The sequence below is a fragment of the Hakea prostrata genome, chromosome 3, assembly GCF_041222555.1.
Source record: "Hakea prostrata isolate BN-2017 chromosome 3, UWA_Hpros_2, whole genome shotgun sequence".
NCBI lineage: Eukaryota > Viridiplantae > Streptophyta > Magnoliopsida > Proteales > Proteaceae > Hakea > Hakea prostrata.
Window position 1 is genome coordinate 22,916,198 of NC_142602.1, and position 21,318 is coordinate 22,937,515.

General features: G+C 35.2%; 2 protein-coding genes across 2 annotated transcripts; one reads left to right on the forward strand and one right to left on the reverse strand.

The window, feature by feature from the left end:
- The first annotated feature begins 1,412 nt into the window (after positions 1 to 1,412).
- Positions 1,413 to 5,572, forward strand: LOC149021661 (uncharacterized). The gene is made up of 3 exons (XM_089149887.1): positions 1,413 to 1,573; positions 2,234 to 2,434; positions 5,147 to 5,572. Exons 2-3 carry the CDS (start codon positions 2,253 to 2,255, stop codon positions 5,331 to 5,333), a joined length of 369 nt encoding a protein of 122 aa, XP_089006013.1. The 5' UTR covers positions 1,413 to 1,573; positions 2,234 to 2,252; the 3' UTR covers positions 5,334 to 5,572.
- A 915-nt stretch (positions 5,573 to 6,487) lies between these two features.
- On the reverse strand, positions 6,488 to 20,352 carry LOC149021662 (ferrochelatase-1, chloroplastic-like). The gene is made up of 10 exons (XM_089149885.1): positions 19,955 to 20,352; positions 19,417 to 19,541; positions 10,192 to 10,498; positions 9,931 to 10,074; positions 9,627 to 9,728; positions 8,744 to 8,847; positions 8,511 to 8,637; positions 8,187 to 8,339; positions 7,918 to 8,018; positions 6,488 to 7,339 (listed from the first exon to the last, which is right to left on the reverse strand). Exons 2-10 carry the CDS (start codon positions 19,509 to 19,511, stop codon positions 7,021 to 7,023), a joined length of 1,452 nt encoding a protein of 483 aa, XP_089006011.1. The 5' UTR covers positions 19,512 to 19,541; positions 19,955 to 20,352; the 3' UTR covers positions 6,488 to 7,020.
- Positions 20,353 to 21,318: the final 966 nt, after the last annotated feature.

Consider the following 21,318-nt stretch of genomic DNA (forward strand, 5'->3'; position numbering starts at 1 on the left):
CAATCACATTCAAAGGTTGAGATTAATTTTTTTTTATTTTTTATTTTTTAAATCTTAACTTAACCTTTGGATATAATTGATGGATAGGTGTCATTCATCTGCAGGAAATAAATGGGTCCATTTCTAACATACAAGATACAATGTTGATATCAATCAGATTTAGTGATTTACAAGCATAGTGGGAGTTCTCGCCGAGATTTCACGAGATATCTCGTTTTTTTACATAAGCGAGACGAAAAGGAGGTCGAGACTTGAGAGCAAAGAGTTGGGATATCTTGCCATCTCTCTTTTTTTTTTTTTTTTTTTTTTTAGATTTTGACTGGATGTTCACTTGCAACTACTCTAAGCACATCTATAACATCGAAGGAAGATCAATCATTCTCTGCTTGTCTTATGAACTTATGATTTAATGACTTATATAGAACTTCTATTGGTTGTATAATTTTATAATTCTATTCTTGAAAATTGAGATCCTGATCAAATCTCTGGATTCACAAATGGGAGATTTATACCCGTTTGGTTGTATGAATCTCTGAATTCATGAAATCTAAAGATTCACATTTTTACACTAAAAACGTGAATATGTAGATTTATAAGGATAATGTGAAATCCAGAGATTTCATCTCTACAATAAAAATGTTAAACATTTGAACCATGACCTCATAAATGTTTTTTTTTACGATGAATCTATAGATTTCATTCTAACTATTCAAGCTAACCAAACAGTTAATTTTATGAACCATGACTCCATCGATTTGAAATTTATAGATTTGAAATCTATAGAGTTTTAGGTTATTTGATGCATTTGATACACTTGCTATTCATTTATATGCCTTAAAAGTTATATATTACATGTCATATAATCTTGCATTCCCTAATTTTACAACATTTCGGTTTCACACTATGGGTAGACTTAGAAATCATGTACACGGTTGTTTTCTGTCAAATCCAAGACAACTAGTGTGTTTTAAATGCCTTAAATAGAGTAAATACCAAGTTTCAGCCCAATTGGGACCCTAAAACCCACCGAGATGGGTCACCGAGTTGATACCAAAAAATTGTATATCTCGACGAAGATCTCGCTTTCGAGATCTCGCTCGAAAGCGAGATCTTCTACCATGTTTACAAGTGCATCTGCCCAAGCCCAAGCCAAGGGTAAAACTGTCCAATACAGATGATCTTTGCAGCAGCAGAAATCCGAATGCTGATCCATATATAGTATATCGGTATTTATCGGTTTCGTGGGGCACCCAATCGTGGGGGAAAGAGGACTAGGAACTTATTAGTAATTTCCTTGGATGAAAGACTGAACTGAAGGGTAGACAGTGGACTAGGCACTGCAGTTTCGTTAGGTTTGTAGCTGAATTGACAATAAAGCCCCTCCTCAGAAATGAAATCGCAAAGGAAGGATAAAGTCAGCCATCTTCGCCATTCCTCTCAAGACTTGCTGCTTCGAGCCTTCAACGAAGGGTGTATGTGGTGAGAAGCTTAAGGCACTTTTTCCTAATTGACGTCGCTGCATCTCTCAAATCATCTTCCATTCCTCCGATTGGTGCAGGAAGAACAAGGCAAGGTACCCTCATTCTTCCTCTTGTCAGATTTGGAATGCGTTTCTCATGTTTTCTGTATTGGATTTACGATTACTTCTAATCTAGGGCTCTTCTTATGATTTTGAAAATTTTAATGGGTTCTGATACAGTTACATTTACTTTGATCCAAGCGCTTGATGTTGGTATTCCACCGATTTGATTTTGAGATTTCTTTGATCTGCTTCTTTTGACCATCTCGATTGGGTTTAACTGAGCTAGGGTTTTTTGTTTGATGGATGGATCTTATATTACGATATTTATTTGTTATGCGGTGAAGTTTCATCAGCATATTCACTGATATATGAATTATATTAGCTTATAAACTCATCATCCGTTTTGTCTCTAGATTGATTGCTAAAGGGTGTATAACGTGATTATGTTGGGGGGGTAAACTTTTTATATCTAATTCTGTAGGTATTCATAGCCTTTTCAATATCTGCGTTGATAAATTGACCATTCAAGAGGTGCAGCAAAGTTTCATTGGTGGAAATTCTTAAGTACCTGCCAATGCTGACCAACTCACTTAGAGAACTTTTGTGTGTGGGGGAGGGTTGTGTGTCTGACTGCTGAAATACTGGCAGTTTGTAGTATGATTTTGCTGAACTGTTGATTTGGCAATTACAATGTTTATTTAAAATTTTCAGGTTAGCTTTAGAGGAGGTCATGGCGTCGAAGTTTCAACAAATACAGTCTAAGGTTGTTGAAGCTTCAAAATTTGTGGCCAAGCATGGGTGTGCTTACCAAAAGCAGTTATTGGAGCAGAACAAGAAGTATGTCCAAGAGCCACCTACCATTGAGAAATGTAACGAGCTGTCGAAACAGCTCTTCTACACCCGCCTTGCAAGGTTACTATCTATTTCTGCTTGAGCAAGGTTTTATTTATGCTTTAGGGCTGCATGTTTTACTTTGTTATGACATTATATGTCTCTAACACAGTGCAACAATAGTTGTTCAATTATTTATAATACATTTTGTCACCAGTGCCGCCTCTTAATTCATATAATTTTAACAACAAGAATCATGTTTGATTCAACCTATGCACTTTTTCGTTTCTTTTCTTTTTCTCTTTTTTTTTTTTTGTTGTGGGTTTGGGGGGGGGGTTGTGGAGTGCAGTTGGTAAAAATAATAATGAATAGATGAACCTATACTTGCAGCTTCTTATAAAAACTCTGTAGCTTTTTGTGTTACTGTTTTCATTCATCAACAAAATTTATGCACTCTATTGCTATTTGTGTTATTTAATTAGTTACTACAGACATCTTTGTCTACTGCTTTCTGCTGAGTCATTTCTCTTTTGCATAATTTGTTCTGTAAAAGAGTGACTTCTGCATTATAGGTGCACATCTGAACTCTGGTGTTTTCCATATTGTTATTGAAAATTGACAATTTCTTTTATTGACACTTCCAACATGTTACCACGAATCAGTGTATATTGGTTTTCATCATTATTTACGACAACATCATAATCGGTTTCAGGTCCTGCTTATTCTGTGTGGATCCCATATACTGTTCTATTATATTTGTTGCTTTTTAATGTATTATTATATGATTAGCATGTAAATCTGCATTAGATTTTATTGCCAATGTTACACATCATACTACTAAAAAGTGGTTCTTCTTATTAAGGCTAAATTTTTTCCCTGTTCTCAAATGAACAATGAAGTACGTTATTTAAATAGTAAGTATTTATGCATGTTTTTTTTTTTTGGTAAAACAAGTATTTATGCATTTCTGTGGATAGTCTTGGAGAGAAGAGACTTGGGAAGCATGTGAGTTTCCATCGATGGTATGATTTACCATGTTCTTTGTGGAGCATGATACACATTTTATAAATACTATAATGAGGGGTTATGCATATTAATGGACTTTCTTGGAGAACTTTTCTCCTAAGGTAGCATGGTAAGGAGCTCTGGCTTGGGAGCACTTAAGTTTCCATGGATTGTAGAATTTGTGATCTATGGAATGGTGATGCATGTGAAAGACACAATTAACCATGAACCACGAGTTGGTCATTTGTAGAAGCAGAATCACAATATCTGGACCTTCAAAGGCCCACAGGAAAGTTATTACCCCCTCCCTTTCAAACCCAACTAGTTAAGCATCAATTTCTTCTAACATTTCTCAACCCCCTTCACTTGTGTAACTGAAATTTCATTGTTCATCCTACCTTATAGTATATTTTGAAGATACCCCCTAAATAGACCAAGAGAACTCAAAAACATTCCCAAGCTTCCATTACAACTGTTAGGAGTGATCATTACAACTGTCAAGAGTGATCAATCCACTTTAATTTTCAACTTTCTTGTCCTAACATTTTTCACAATACTAAAATTTTATAAATCTTAACATGGTAAACATTGCTAGAAACCAAAATACTGGTAAAATATTCATTTTTTTGGTTATCTAAATAAATATTTGCATTAGGAGTGTCTTTTGACTACATTCACATTGACCAAATATACTTTGACAAGAGTATAATATAGTAATACAAGTCAAATTTGAGCAATCTAAGAAGTGTTGGAAGATCTGGTTCTACGCTCTACCTAATATTAAAGGTATCATAAAAATAAAATCATATGACTAGTTGAACCTCTTAGAGAACAACAGCATTCATCTAAGTTGAGAGTGGTTTAGTGTTGATTTTTATTGGGGCGACCATGGCGCAATGGTTGGAGGTTAGTGTAGATTTTTTTATGAATTGATTTGCTATATTGATTTATAATGACCAGATATGGCTTAATGTTGATTTATTATGATATAAGATACATATTATAGCATATTAGATAATGTTAGAAAAGGTGATATGGCTAAAAACATTGAGTGTTTCTTGCAAAGGTGATATGGCAGACAATGTAATATTTGTTGGTATTTGGGCACTTAGGCTTTATATTGCATCCATGAATGTGAGAGAATCGTTATTACCATGTTTGCAGTAGTTCTTCAAATGTGGACTCAGCGTCTTTCTGTTCAGATTCTAATATTAGAACTGTATATAGATCTGTTAATGTACTTTGTTATGGGACATTATTTTGCCTGTGTTGGTTGTTTTTGGCTAGATAGGAATAGATTAATTTTGATAGTTTATATGTAATTTTTTAGTTATCAGTTGAAACTACTCCTTTATGTGCTACTGTCATAAATATGTGACCAAGTTGCTAATGGAGCAAGCTATTCTTGTTAAACCAGAGCTCGCCAATAGATTGCAATTGTTGAATCAACGGAGCTGATGCTCTGCTTTCTGTTAGAATGGCCAACCATAAAGATACCATAATCCATGCTAGAGATGTATGCAGTGAATATGTTGTGCCAACTTTGACTCCTTTTTTCTAGTGAAACTAAATTTCTTGCTTCATGCCTGAGATAAGTTTAATCTCAGTGATTTGTTGGTTTAAGAGTACAACCATGCAACCTTATAAGCTGTTAATACGGTTCATTGCAATATGACATACTGCGTTAGAGCACCCCAGGACTTTGAACATTCTCAACAGATAGTCAAAGTCCATGTTTTTTCCTGTGCTAGTTTTTATGCTGATAAACCTTCTGCTTAATTTTGACAGTCTTCCTGTTCGTTACGAGTCTTTCTGGAAAGAACTTGATTATGTCAAGCAACTTTGGAAGATTAGGCCAGAACTGAAGGTTGAGGATGCTGGCATTGCTGCTCTGTTCGGGCTGGAGTGCTATGCCTGGTATTGTGCTGGTGAAATCGTTGGAAGAGGATTCACATTCACTGGCTACTATGTCTAAGCACGGCAATCTTGACAAGAACTACTTGTTGCTTTGATTCATAAATTTCTCATTGAGAATGATTCTTGTCACTTGCCCAAATTCTAAAGCCAAATTTTGTTTTCCCTGCAAAAATTTGAGGCTGACGAGTCAGCTTGACAAGTGTGGTAGCATCAATGATCCACCAAGATGGCTATTTTCTTTTCTATGAAGTTGCTGGGTATAGACCTTCAATTAAATTTTACCTGTCAGTTTCTGCCGAGATTTATACTGCTGCTATTTGTGAATAAACTTGGTGAATTTTTTTTTTTTTTTTTTGTGGATCAACTTGAGTTGTCAATAAAATAGTTGTGGATGCATCTGCCAGGAAGTTGGAGTCTTTTTAATTAAGCATGATGATACGGCTTCTCAATTGCATATATATTGAGGGAAAAAAAGAAGGGAATTTCTTAGATTAGCTCATGCCGGGATGTTGAAGGTCGGCAGGATACAAACGTGCAATTGGATCAGTTGCAGGTTACCTATAGAGGTAGACATATTGAAACCGTAAGAAGGCTTGAGAATTTTATAGATGCAGTGACAACGATGATACTTTATTGAAGTAATGAAAAACTAAAATATGAAACCGTAAGAAGGCTTGAGAATTTTGAATAATGAAAACCGAATTCCAGTTCAACAATGAAACCATGAAACTAAGAAAGCTCAATGAGATTCAGTATGAATGGAACCCCGAATTAATTATGGCCCATGGGATTTTCTTTCATTTACCCAAAAAAGGATGGCTAGCTTGCCAAGTCACTGACCCACCACGCATGACACATACCATAAACCTCATAAACCTCAGATTGATGAGGATGGGTGTGGTTACCTCATCTGAACATTAGGTATTCAGAAAAACTAACGATCCCATGAACCTCAGATTTCAGACAACCAACGATTCCGTAAACCTGATTTTGACATTGGCAATGGCTTTACAAACAGAAGTTCAAAATCATACCAAATCCCCATAACTGGTGACTTGACCAACGTTGGCAGAATCGAATTGGGATTTATCTTTATGTACAACCTGACCTTTTTCAACTTGACCACACATTCTGTGTGGTTGCATTTCTGAATTATTTTATCAATTTCAAATATGAATTCCACACAAAATGTGTGGCAAAAAAAATCCTCAAGAGTGCTCAGCCAACGGGAGGTGATGGAATCACAGTAACCAATTATTTATCCAATTTTCACAGAAAAAATCAGTATCCAATTTTCTTGACACCTATTGCTACCATGCGTTTAGGTTTTCAGTATCAGAAGCATTCATCCTAGGCCATTGAGGAATTGAGAACCGGAGGGCCTTTAAGTCCTTCACTGGACTTCTTTAGAATTTGAGGATCCTGAAAGCAGGCGACCTTTAAATCCTTCAGTAGTCTTCACAAGAATTTGGGTTCCTTCAAGGGCAGCCACAGCAGGACCGAGCGGGACAATTTAACCCAGAAGACCATGCTGTAATCCAAAAACTGGAGTCATTGTACACGTATGTAACACAAATTGCACCTGTAAAGCATTGCAGGAGAACTACCAAAAGAAGGCAATTTTATTTCTCTGAATTCATCCTGGGTTCAGATCACCATAAATTTCTCTATCCATCACTGTTTTGCATACTCGCTCTATCTAAATTTTAATACGTACAAAACCAATCTAGGTATCTTATGTTCCCTCACACAAGGTAATTCCTGCATGCTGAGATCAGCTTTGGTGACAAAAGCAAAAAGAAACCTAAAATTGAACCAAAGAACAAATTAATCGCATATCTCACTATATCGGTTTCAGCTTCTTTGGTTGTGCTTTCTTTGGTAGGCATCATGGCAGTTGCTGAAGGCAGGGCTTCAAGCACAGCATCTGCAAGATCAGAGATGAAGGAAGAAGTGCAACCAAGGGCAGGTACACGGCCCCAATTCTCAATTCCGGATTCAAGAGCCAATTCCCTGTACTCCATATCAATCTCTTCCAAAGTCTCAATGTGCTCACTTATAAAGCTGAAATTGAAATTAGCTTGTCAGAATCTTTTTTATTCTTTCATCAACCAAACAAGGTTTACAATCAAAGAAAACTTCCTTTTTGCCTGAATAACACAACAGACCATCAACTGAGGTCCACAATAGGATGAGGATGAACCAAACATTTTACAAAATTTTGTCTAAAAGGCAAAATCTAAATAGAAATCATTGAACCTAATTTTGGAAAACAGTTGACTAGCGAGTAAGCCAGCGAACAAGTTGTCAAGTATCGACATGTATCAACCATATTGGCATGATACACAATGGTGGTGGCATGACGGAATTGGTTGGAACTTCTTATTGGATTCTATCAACCCATACTCGTTCACACAACTTGAAACAAGTTGATACTTCTTGATACAGGTTGGGACAGACTTGCAAAACAGTACAAAACCTAGTGTTGGGGGTGAGTATCTTCTTGGAGCTTAGATCTGCTCAATTTGAGCGAGAAGCCTTCTAGTAGGACTAGAGGAAACAAAAATGTTGAGCAGCATGAATCACAAACCCCAAAGTAAATTATAGGTTCAATGTAATGGTTTATGACCTAAATATAATACCTTATTGGGATTGCTAAGAGACTCTTCACGCCTTTCTGGCCAAGCTCAACAAGAACTTTATCAGTATAGGGCTTCAACCATTGCACAGGTCCAACTCGGCTCTGGCATATCATAAAAGTGAGAATTACAAAGCTGAAAGAAGCTGGTCACAGTCTAGCAACATATGGGAAAAAAAAGGAAAAACAGAAAAGGCATGGCCAAGTATGCCAGTAAAGTGTGAGTAACTGAAGAAAGATGACAGAAAACGAGAAGTCATATTTCAAACTGACCTGGTAAGCAAGAGTGTGTTCATTGTTAATTCCTCTGGCTTTCAGTTCTTTCATGATCAAGGAAACACATTCTTCCATCTGATCTCTGTATGGATCTCCAGCATCCTCAACATAGGTAACTGGTACACCATGTGCACTGAAGAAAACCATCACCTGCCATTTCACTGTAAACATAATGAACCCATCTAGAGCAGCACCAAAAGAATAACCCAAAAACTAATAATTTCCATTTCCGCAAACTGGCAATACAATATCAAAGACAAATGAATAAGATCAAACTAACGCACTACAATAGCAAAGACAAATGAATAAGAGCAAACTAACCTCCCCAGGATTGGAGAACTTATATAGTTCCTTCTCTATCAAATTGGCCATTGACTTGATATAACCCTTTCGCTGATACCATGACTCTATTATAGCTACTGGCAGTCTTGAAAGATATGAATCCTCACTAACAAACAACTAAAATTCAGTGGAAGTTGATCACAGTGATCAAGCATAAATCTTCAATTATAAGGACAGAAAGATGGGAGTTTATAAATTGGAAGTCCAACTACCTGAAAATACTTTGGAGAAGACGAATGCTTGATCCAGTTGTGGAGATGGAGTACTGAGGATAAAGTGGTAATATAACAAGCCTTGTTATCCTGTCCTTCTTAATCTGACACAGAACAAACCTTGTCAGTAATGATGATCCAACTTGTTCTGAGACTATATAGCACTTGTTAAATGCAAGCCTGCTATCCCAGACAGAACCTCAAATTCCACATGAAAGTAGTCATTATTTGTTTCTTCTCAATATCACAAACAGAAATAGAATCCTCTGTATAGTTTCCAAATCAAGTATCTCTGTTGGAATCTAATGAATTGATTTTACATTGCAGACCAACCTAACAGCCAAAAAAGATAACCTACAGTATTAGTAAAAATGTAAGTGCTTTTACAAACACAGCCAAAAAAGATAAACTACAGTATTAGTAAAAATGGAAGTGCTTCTACAAACATATTTAGCTTGTCATTGACCACCCTCCTGGCTGAGGTACTATATGTTAAAAACAACATAAGATCTCAAATAAGGTTAGATGATTCATGCAATCAGGTATCCACAATAATTTGCATCCAACTTGTTAATGATTAGAAGAACCAACTGACTTTAGAACCCACAAAGAGCCTCATTGTTCAAGAAGCTTATTATGCAACTGACTTGATTGACCTTTTTAAATTTAATTTCTTCAATTATAACATGAAACTTAGATGTCTTTGGATGCTAGACACATAGAGCTAGTTATTGTTTTGGTGCTTAAGAAAACACATTTACCACACCTATGCTTAAGAAAATGCATTTTACCACACTATCAAGGTAAATCAGAAACCAGATACAAATATTTTGCAGTATAGCTTAGTTATATATATATCACCGAGAGAGATAAAAGACCACACCTGAAAAACTGCCTCCTTGGTAAATGGGTGCCAATACCGCATTGCAACATATACATTTGCAGGCATTTGCTTTGATTCCAGAGCAATTTTCAGTGCTTCTGCCTGAGATATATTTAGAATTTTCAGTCCTACAAACAAGAAAAACCACACAAGCAGGACAACAAAATAATCTCCTAATGCAACTCAACTATACATTATTTGATTTGCCTACAAAGTAACTACCACTTTAACAACTGACATCAAGCAATGGTTGTGAACTTTCATTCACTGAGCTATCTGATCACATAACAGGAAAACGACTCACTTGCTCATCCGTAATTTTTCGCAAAGGTGATCCTCCTCCTATGGCAGCATAACCTTCTTTACTTTTTGGAGCCCTGAGAACTGAAATCAGTTGAGCCAGTGGACGTTGGAGAAAACGGAACAACCTGGGAAGTCTAATAATATCCTGCCATTAAGCATTATTGGATTAACATTCATCGTTATTCTTGAGACTTATAACCAATTTATTATCTCTATCTTTGTTGTCATCTAAGTATATTGCAAAGAGGATCAAGCAACATACAGGATCTGCAAATAAATTGAACAAAAATGGCTGAACATCATGAAGTGTCTCCGGTCCCCCAAGATTCAAAAGCAGCACCCCAACCTTGTCATTTGTGGCATAGGAAGGAGTTTCCAAAGCATTATCACCTAAGGTATAGATCCCTGTACCTACAGAACAAAATGTTTGCGCAAATGGGTTTTTGTGTCCATTTGTTTTCTCAACTGAATTGCAATATGAGAGCCGACCAACTCGAATTAAAGACTTATTGAGGTGTCCCAATCCATCAGCTCTTGCAGATATAAATGACTTCAATCTTCGACATGCTCTGCAGATACAAGCACCATTAGGTTAAACCTTATAGGGAAGATGAGCAAAGTCACCCGTCAGATAAACAGTCAGAAATTCATGTCACTGTCTCCATAGACTGGTTTCATTGAGAAAAAGAGAAAAAGGAAGGGGGATGGGGGATGGGGGGAGCAGCTCGTGAAGATATTAGGGGAAAAAAAGAGAGCAAGTTACTCCGGCACCTCAAAGCAAAGGCCTTTAAATACTAACACCCCACTTTATCTTTGAAAAGCAAAAGACACCCAAAGTTGGACGTTCATTGAACACAATAATCCAATCCGATACTAAATGTTGTTAAACCATCACTAGTTTTTTAAATCCCAAAACAAGCCTTTTGTATTATATGAGATCAACTAAATACCTTTATGAAAAGAGAGGAAAGGAAAGAGAATGGGGTGAGAAGGAAATCATAAAGAGATGTTGGAGAATAAGTCTAATAGAGAAGGGTAGATGAGGAATTTTCATCCCATTACACATAACGGTATAATGGTCTTTACAATTCTAGCACTAACTATTACAACACAACTCTGAGCCGTATGCTTTTCAAAGATAACTTGAAGTGTCAGGGTTTAAAGGCCTCCATTTTTGGGTGCCGGAGCCACTTGCTCTAGAAAAAATTGGAATAAATTAAACTGTTGCCAAATACAACAGCATATGTAGTCAGAATAAAACATATGGTTAGTAACAGACTAACATTTGATTTCAAATACGCTGAATTAACAATTCTTTGGGGATAAAATAAGAAGCTACAACAAAATGTACCATTAAGCTACTAAAAGTAATAAAATCATAACAACGACAAGAACATATCACATTATGAAGCCTAAATAAATATACATCAAATCAACCCAATAACCAGCTAAGTAACACGATCCAATTTTGATTAACCTAAAAAAAATTTGATACTGAGATTAGAGAACCAAAAGGAAACAACACAAAAGGGATAGCATGGGCTCACAAGGTGCCATCACGATTCGCACTACGATGACGCGAAACAAGAGAGTTTTGTAGCCATGGTGGGCGCAAAGGAGGTCAAGACCAATACTTCTTCAGATTGGTGCTTATGAAATTCATTGACAATTTATAGGAAATGACGAAAATGGAGGAGAGCATCTTAATCTGGAGCTCGACGAGGATGATTTACTTGATGAGTAAAATCGTTCAAGGCTAGAAGGAACTATTAATTGTCCATACAAATTAAATAGTTTATGTAGAACCTTAATTTGGTTTAGATTTATTCTAAAACTCATGATTCTGGTTTAAAGTATTCATTTGAATTAATTGGATATTATTCAATTTTGGAAAGTTATGAATGATTCTGTATTGAGTTTAAACATTACATTTCTGGGACTAATGCTAGAGCCATATGTAGAACATAAGAGGAGATTATTGAGGTATTTGAGTCATACCCAACTTATGTTGAGGTACTCAAGTTATACCCAACTTATTGTTGAGGTATTTGAGTCATACTCAACTTATGTTCTAATATGGGCCATCAGATTAGTTACGATCTAACGGTGTAATGGGCCTTAGTAGGAGAGTCCAACTAACCGTAGAACTTAGTGTTAGTCTATAAATACTACTGGATGCAACGGTCTGGGTATTCCAATCTAGATACTCAGGGTGTAATGCTTTAAGCAACCTCGTGCTTAAACCCTAACCCTAACAATCTTAAAGCATTAGCTTTTCTTGAGAAGTTCTTATTCGGAAAAGGTGATCGAACGCTGCTTGAAGTTTTTCGTGATTCAAGTAATCAGTGAGTAACTCTTCCATACAAGTAAGTGACTCTCTTCATCCTTACTGATTTTCGTTTTGAATAAATTACTTCGTTCTTAAGGTTCGAACGTCGAACGAAATTGTAAGCGTAACAATTGGTAACACGCTTATCTCGTTTTTTCGAGAATTAAATGTTCGATTCTGTGCTTTGATCGAAACATGAAGTCGATGAAGTTTTTCTTTGACTCGTTTATCGAGACGCTTAGAATCACGTTGGCCATGACTCATTATTTTTTGAGAAGATAATAAGGTTTGAAAATTCTGCCTTTTAAAATCGTGAAGTCACGTTAATGTCATCTTTGATTTTTGTTTTATCCTTTGCATTGAATTCTGATAAGGAAAGGTAGAGTGTAATCATCATCTTTGTCCTTTTGTTTTATTCATTGTTTTTGGAAACGGAAGTCATAGAAGTATGTTAATTTTGTTTCGGTACATTTGTTTACTTTATCTGACGATAAATAGTGATAGAAAAAAGCAAAAATAGACATTGCTTTATTTCCATCTCTGGAGAAGTATTGGTCTTGACCTCCTTTGCGCCCACCATGGCTACAAAATGTCTAGGCTCAGTGTTATCAGTCATCATGTTGACTTCTTTCTTTTTAATGTGTCAATCACTCCTGTTTGGCATAGTTGTTAAGGCGTTGCCTAATTGTCGCCTCGGCGTCCAAGTGCCTTCGGAGCACCTCAAATCGGCGTCGCCTTATTTTTAGCCATATAGCTTTTTTTTTCTTTTTTAAATCACATGAAAGATGCCAAATTGAAGGCATATATTGAATTACTTATTAGATTCCGATTGTAAAGTATCTATTGTTTGAACCTATATGCATATTTATAATGACACTACATGGAATCAAAATAAAAAAATAAAAACAAACAAAATCGAAAGAGAATAAGTTAGTGACTCGAATCTCACACTCACTCTCACTCTAATCCTAATCTCTTTCTCTTTTCCTCTCTTCTTCTCTTCGATTCCTGCGACGACACTCCTGGAGCAATGTGGCACCCCAAATAGCGACTTCTTCTCTTGGTTTCTTCCCGCGACTTTTTATTTGGGACCTACTATGTGTGGTTTGTAGTATGTTGGATGACTTGAGGTAGGGTAATATTAATTTTTTTTATTATATAAGATATGATAGATTTATAATGGATTAGAGTGAATGAGATGTACACTAAAAATTTCACTTAAAACGCCTCAACCACCTTAAACATGCCTCGGAGAGCGCCTCGTCGACTCATCGCCTCAACTAGCCTAAACCGCCTAGTATCGCCTCGTCGCAGTGATAACTATGTTGTTTGGTAGTCTACAGTCAACCGCATAGTGTCCCCATTTTTCACAGTTGTGGCACTTGCCCTTCTTCTTGTGTAAGATGGTCTTTTTGGCCTCCAACTTCTTGGGTTCGCTATTGTGTGGTTTGGTTTGCTTAGAATTATGCTTGGGATGAGTGACCATATTCGCAGTAGATTTTTGTCTATTCACCATCTCCAAGTTATTTCTATGTCTATTCTCATCTTCGATTCGTATGAACCGTTTGAGATCATCCAGCCCCACCTGTACCTTTTTCCTATACATCTCAGTTTTAAATGAGTGTCAGGTCGATGGTAACTTATAAATAATTGCCCCAATAAGAAATTGATCACAAACATTTATTTTTTCTGTGATTAGTTTGGATCTTAGGTTTTCAAGATCTTTAACTTGAGAGAGTATTTCTTTGTCTTCAACAAATTTGAAGTCCATGAATTTGTCCACTAAATGAGTTTTGGACAATTCTTCCTCCTTATATTGAGCATCCAGGTTGTTTCATATTTATTTAGCATTTTTAAACCTACTATAGGTTTCTGCAAGTCTGTCTGACAAGACATTCAACAAATAGTCTCTGCAGAAATCTTCATATCTTTTCCAATCTGATTCATCGATTTCTTAAACAGTATCTTCAAAAGAGGTTTGTACCGTATAAAACACATTCAGATACTTTAATCCAAATTGTGTTTTCCTTTTCCAAGTATTAAACTCAAATCCATTATGATCCTGGATATAATAAATACAATTAATCAAAGAAGATACAAATAAAAATTATTAATGATCGGACTTATCGAATCATAATCGAACTTCCATTAAATTATCGAATTACAAAATTAAACATCATCAAATCTTGCTTTTCCTAGTTATGATGTACGGCCAGAGAAGAGAAAGAAATAAAGCAATGTCTATTTTTGCTTTTTTCTATCACTATTTATCGTCAAATAAAGTAAACAAATATACCGAAACAAAATTAACATACTTTTGTGACTTTTGTTTCCAAAAAAAATGAATAAAACAAAAGGACCAAGATGATGATTACACTTTACCTTTCCTTATTAGAATTCAATGCAAAGGATAAAACAAAAATCAAAGATGACATTAACGTGACTTCACGATTTAAAAAGGCAGAATTTTCAAACCTTTTTATCTTCTTAAAAAATAATGAGTCATGGCCAGCGTGATTCTAAGCGTCTCGATAAACGAGTCAAAGAAAAACTTCCTCGACTTCATGTTTCGATCAAAGCACAGAATCGAACATTTAATTCTCGAAAAAACGAGATAAGCGTGTTACCAATTGTTACGCCTACAATTTCGTTCGACGTTCGAACCTTAAGAATGAAGTAATTTATTCAAAACAAAAATCAGTAAGGATGAAGAGAGTCATTTACTTGTATGGAAGAGTTACTCACTGATTACTTGAATCGCAGAAAACTTCAAGCAGCGTTCGATCACCTTTTCCGAACAAGAACATCTCAAGAAAAGCTAATGCTTTAAGATTGTTAGAGTTAGGGTTTAAGCACGAGGTTGCTTAAAGCATTACACTCTGAGTATCTAGATTGGAATACCCAAACCGTTGCTTCTAGCAGTATTTATAGACTAACACTAGGTTCTACGGTTAGTTGGACTCTCCTACTAAGACCCATTACACCGTTAGATCGTAACTGATCCAATGGCTTATATTAGAACATACATTGGGTATAACTCAAATACCTCAACCTTATTTGAGTATGACTTAGATACCTCAACAATCTCCTCCTATGTTCTACATATGGCTTTAGCGTTAGTCCCAGAAATGTAATGTTCAAACTCAATATAGAATCATTCATAACTTTCCAAAAGATAATAGTATTCAATAAAATCCAAAAGAACATTTTGAATAAAAACATGAGTTTTAGAACAAATCTAAACCCAATCTAATTAGAAGTTCTTCTTGGAATTGAATTACTTATTCTCACAAAGAACAATACAATTGTTCCTTGCATCCTTGAACGATTTACTCATAAAGTGAATCATCCTTATCGAGATCCATCCTGACAGCATTGAGTGATTTTTCTTGTCAAGTAAATCTTCCACTAAGCCAAAGGATTGGATTCGCTCCTCCATTTTTGTCATCCATTGCAAATTTACCAAAATATGAATTTTATAATATATGAATTCAATTATTTGCATAAGTATCTAGTTCAATCAAAAGAACTTAGTACAACCCACATGATGACTGAAGATCATTCGCATTCTCACAAGTTTCTATATAAGAACAAGATCTAAATGGTTTATTTTACAAAGAACTATTCCATGTTTCTATTTGGAATGTTAAAGTTATCATGTCCAACATAGTTTGCATTCTCATCAAGTTTCTATACAAGAACAAGATCTAAATGGTTTCTTTTACAAAGAATCATTCTATGTTTCTATTTGGAATGTTAGCGTCATCATGTCCAACATAGTTATTGGTTATATCATCAAATTTGGAATGATAAACCTTTCTATGGAAAACATATCATCAGATGTGAAATGATATAAAGATAACAATAACATCATCGAAACATATTAACAATTTTGATATCCTTGAATGGAATAATAAGGTAATCAAGCTTCATACAAAGGTTGATATATCATCAATGTGGAATGATTTCACAAACCTCTATACTCCACAATCTTGCCAAATTATCTGAAATATGTAAAAGCCATAAATGCTAACTATGGTTAGATGAAATTCAAACAATTCAAAATAACATAGAATTGGATTAAGACCTATCCATACCTATCCATCTATATGGTCTTTAACCCCATCTCCCCCACAATTTTGAATGTTCGGTTTGTATTTCAATCCCTTTGTAAGGGCATCTGCCATGTTCTATATTGATCACACATCAACTAAAGTGATCACTTCTTGTTTTATTAGATAATTTAGCACAACCTGCATTAGCCTAATTTGTCTCCTCTTACCATTAAAGAGTGAGGTATTAGCTATCATTGTTGTTGTTTGATTATCACAAAACAAATCTTTAAGTTAATCAAAGGAATATCCAGGATCAGATCTTTTATCCACTCTCTGCCTTATCTCCTCTTGAGGCTAGAGAATATAATTCTAATCCCATAAAAGATAGAACTCAAAACAATATATAGTTCATCTTGGATTTCCTTTCAACAACCACTTCACCTAATGTAAAAATAATCACTAGTAAATTTGTTGTTTCTATTTTTGAGCAATAAAATGCATCAGAATTATCCTTCCAAAATTTGAGAATGTCCAATTTAGAGAAGAGCATAATTTAAAGTTCCATTAAGGTATCTCATTAGCCTTATAAAGGCAAACCAATGCTCTCTACTAGGATTACTAGTGAATCAACTCAGCATGCTTACTGTATAGGCTATGTCCGGCATAATGCAACTTATTACATACAAGAGACTACCAATCAGTTTAGAATAATCTAACTAATTCATAGCTTTACCATCATTCGGTACAAGCTTTTGTTATAATCATATGATGTCTCTACTAGTTTGCATTCACTGTATCCTCATCTAGAAAGTAGTTTTTCAATATAGCTAAATTGACTAAAGGTAATTCCTTGCCTAGAAAAACTTACTTTCATGCCAAGAATGGTATCTACAACACCACGATCCGTCATGTCAAATTCTTTAGCTAAGGTTTCTCTAATATCACTCACTACAGAATGATCAGAACCAAGAATCAACATGTCATCTACATATAAGCAAATAATTATGACCTTATACAATATAGACTTATAGTAAAGGCATTTATCAGAGTTATTCATTTGAAACCCAAAGCTCTTTACTTATTTTATCAAATTTTTGTGCCATAATTTAGGTGCTTATCTTAGATTAAAAGACTAAATTAAGTTATAGTCTTTATGTTCAAAACCCCTTCATGACATACCCTTCAAGTTTGTTCATGTAGGTTGTATAATAAATACTCTTTGTCCATATCATTCACTATCAGAATTCACAAAATTTAAAACCAATATGAATAACTTGATATGAAACAAAAACTTAGAGATATGTCCTTTTATTTACAAGACCAAGAATTGATGAGACAAGAATCATAAGACTGAATCAAAAACACATTAGTGTTCAATAGAACAAATTTAGACTCTTTCATCCAAATTTTGTTTCTCTTTCTTGCATTGATTTTAGACCCAATGAAGGTCTCTAACTTGGTCAAGTTAATTGGACGCATATCTCCATTCAGGTGTTCTCTCTCTTTTGCCCTCCTTTCTTTTTTTTTTTTTCAAAAAAAAATGTTAAAAAAAATCTTGACAAAGAGAGTAAGTGGCAATTTCATCCTAGATTTCGACAGTGACAAAGCCATCACTTTGTTCACTTTAATCGAATCCTTTCTTTTTGTATACTAACATAGAATACATAGCAACCCAACAGGATGGGTCTGCTATTTCAGCTTTCATGGCTTTAGGGTCTATGTAAATATTTACCATCTAATGCCATGCAAAACAGAAAATGTTTTTGATCAACAAAAAAATCAACTACTAAAAGAAACCATGTTCTAGATTTCATAATCAATTTTCCCTATATAAAAGAAATTGAAGGAGAAAAAAACAAAAGAAGCTAAGCAATTTTCTAGAGTAAGCTTCACTGCAAACTGCAGATCTTTTCCACTTGAGACTTAACTATAGGTCCACAAAGTCCAAACCTAGATGGAAACCCAGTGGCCACTATAGAAACGTTAAGCAGTCGATGGTGTGGCATCTTTTAGCCATCACCCCTTTTCTTTTCCTTTATTATTATTCTGTATCAAATTCCTTTTCAATATAGCTAAATTGGCTAAGGGTAATTCCTTGTCCCAGAAAAACTTAATTTCATGCCAAGAATGGTATCTACAACACCACGATCCGTCATGTCAAATTCTTTAGCTAAGGTTTCCCTAATATCACTCACTACAGAATGATCAGAACCAAGAATCAACATATCGTCTACATATAAGCAAATAATTATGACCTTATTCGACATAGACTTATAGTAAAGGCATTTATCAAAGTTACTCATTTGAAACCCAAAGCTCTTTATTTATTTTGTCCAATTTTTGTGCCATAATTTAGGTGCTTATCTAAGATCAAAAGACAAAATTAAGTTATAGTCTTTGTGTTCAAAACCCCTTCATGACATACCCTTCAAGTTTGTTCATGTAGGTTGTATAATAAAATACTCTTTGTCCATATCATTCACTCTAAAAGAATAAGTCTAATAGAGAAGGGTAGATGAGGAATTTTCATGCCATTACACATAACGGTATAATGGTCTTTACAATTCTAGCACTAACTATTACAACACATCTTTGAGCCGTATGCTTTTCAAAGATAACTTGGGGTGTCAGGGTTTAAAGGCCTCCATTTTTGGGTGCCGGAGCCACTTGCTCTAGAAAAAATTGGAATACATTAAACTACTTGGGGTGTCAGGGTTTAAAGGCCTCCATTTTTGGGTGCAGGAGCCACTTGCTCTAGAAAAAATTGGAATAAATTAAACTGTTGCCAAATACAACAGCATATGTACTCAGAATAAAACATATGGTTAGTAACAGACTAACATTTGATTTCAAATACACTGAATTAACAATTCTTTGGGGATAAAATAAGAAGCTACAACAAAATGTACCATTAAGCTACTAAAACTAATAAAATCATAACAACGACAAGAACATATCACATTATGAAGCCTAAATAAATATACATCAAATCAACCCAATAACCAGCTAAGTAACACGATCCAAATTTGATTAACCTAAAAAAATTGATAGTGAGATTAGAGAGCCAAAAGAAAACAACACAAAAGGGATAGCATGGGCTCACAGGGTGCCATCACGATTCGCACTACGATGACGCGAAACAGAGAGTTCCCGGCAGGGAAGTATCACAGTGTTTGTTGTAGCAGACATGGCTTCCATCTCGAAAAGATCAAATCAATAATTTCGTACCTGCAATGGGATGATTATTCAGAGGAGACTACTGAGAGAAGAGGTAGATCGATAAAAATCCCATGAAAATATGTAAAAGAGTTACTTAGAGAGCAGTTTGGGAGGAAGAACCGTTTAAGGTTCAGGAAAGAAAGAAATGAGGTTCAGAAAGGTAGGATTAAGCTAGTAAGTTCGGGAATAGAAATCAAACGCGTGAGGAAACACAACAAATTGCATACATTGTTACAGGTGCTGGAAATTCTGACGACGCAGAAATTTCAAAATTTTATTCAGAAAACTCATGACACCTAGGTATGTTTGTTATTGAAGTTGGATTTCAGAAAAACATTTCCTCACGGTTACTATATCTGACAAAAAACTTGCAGGAGAGAGGCGCTGGTTGAATCAACGAAAAGGAGAAGAAAGAGGCTCACCAGAGAAGAGGACCAATGAATCGCTTTCTGCCGCTGCAACAATCGATGGAGTTCTGCAATCTGGAGCTTCGATTACCGCCAATGACTGAAATCACACGGAATCGAAGCCGGATTACAAGGGGAAAAAGGCTAGGTTCCAAAATCTAACTCGAAAATTATCTGCTTCAACGCTTGATTTCGTATTGCGAACGAACCAGAATAGGGTTTAGGGGTATAAGTAATAAGGCAGTACTTTCATTCCTTTTCTTCCAAGACAAAGAAGAGGTGAAGCTGGGGCAGATGGAGAGAGAAATAGTCAATATAGAGAGAGGTTCGTTCAATTCTTCAGACAGGTTGGCTACCAAACTCTTCAGTCTTCTCTACGAACGAACTGCGAATTTTCTCTCTCCCCTGAAATGTCCTGCCTATCCCTGAAATTTTCGTTCTCCTCTTCTTGACCCGTTTATGAATCCGATAACCGAACCTAAACCAGCTTTTTTCTTTTTTTTTTTTGTAAAAATCTAGGCAGTCGTTGCCTCGTTGGATGGTTTTAATTTTTTCTTTTGTCCAAATCCAAATAAATATTTATTTTCGGTATAATTTATATTTATTTAACTTATTTTTATTTATAAAAATATTAAAATATGTTTGAAATCTGTTTTAAATTTTCTATATGATGAGACTAAAAATCGTTCAACCCTCAAATTCCTGCAAAACAACGTCATATGTAGGCCGATTCAGCAGTCGAGAAACCACCTCCGAAGGTTGAGTCCGTAGTTGGAACACCACAGAGTCCTGGCTAGTTGCAGAACTTAATTGAGAGAAAGAATGAAAAAAAAACGATTTAATTACCTCTATTAGGCATAAAGTTTTAGTTTATAAAGGATTTACCTCTCTTCCTTGACCTTCAGATTAATCATTGAGTCTTGTTTGTGACCGTATGATCTTAGGATTTTACTTCCTTAATCCGTGTTATTCCACATTCTTTCATCGGCACGATCGTCTATCCAGATTTTGGTGGGATTATATCTCTTACCATAGTAGTTTGATATTCCATAATGGTTAAGTTTTTTCATGTTAAACTAACATTTGGGTTAACTATTCGCTTTGATCCTTACTAGGATGAATCGATTGACCATGGTTCGACTCAGCTGGTCTATTATTATTATTTTTACTCATCACTATGAAAATTAAATCCAATTACATTAGTATTTAAAACGCATGTGTTTCCAATAGATACAAGTATATAATAGTAAATTCCTCATTTTTTATTTTTATAAACTTACAATGTAAATTTCTCTCTTCGGTCTTTATTTCTCCATAAAACTCTTTTATAATTTTAAGAAAGAAATATCAAATCAAATGTGCTAGAGTGGAGTTTGATT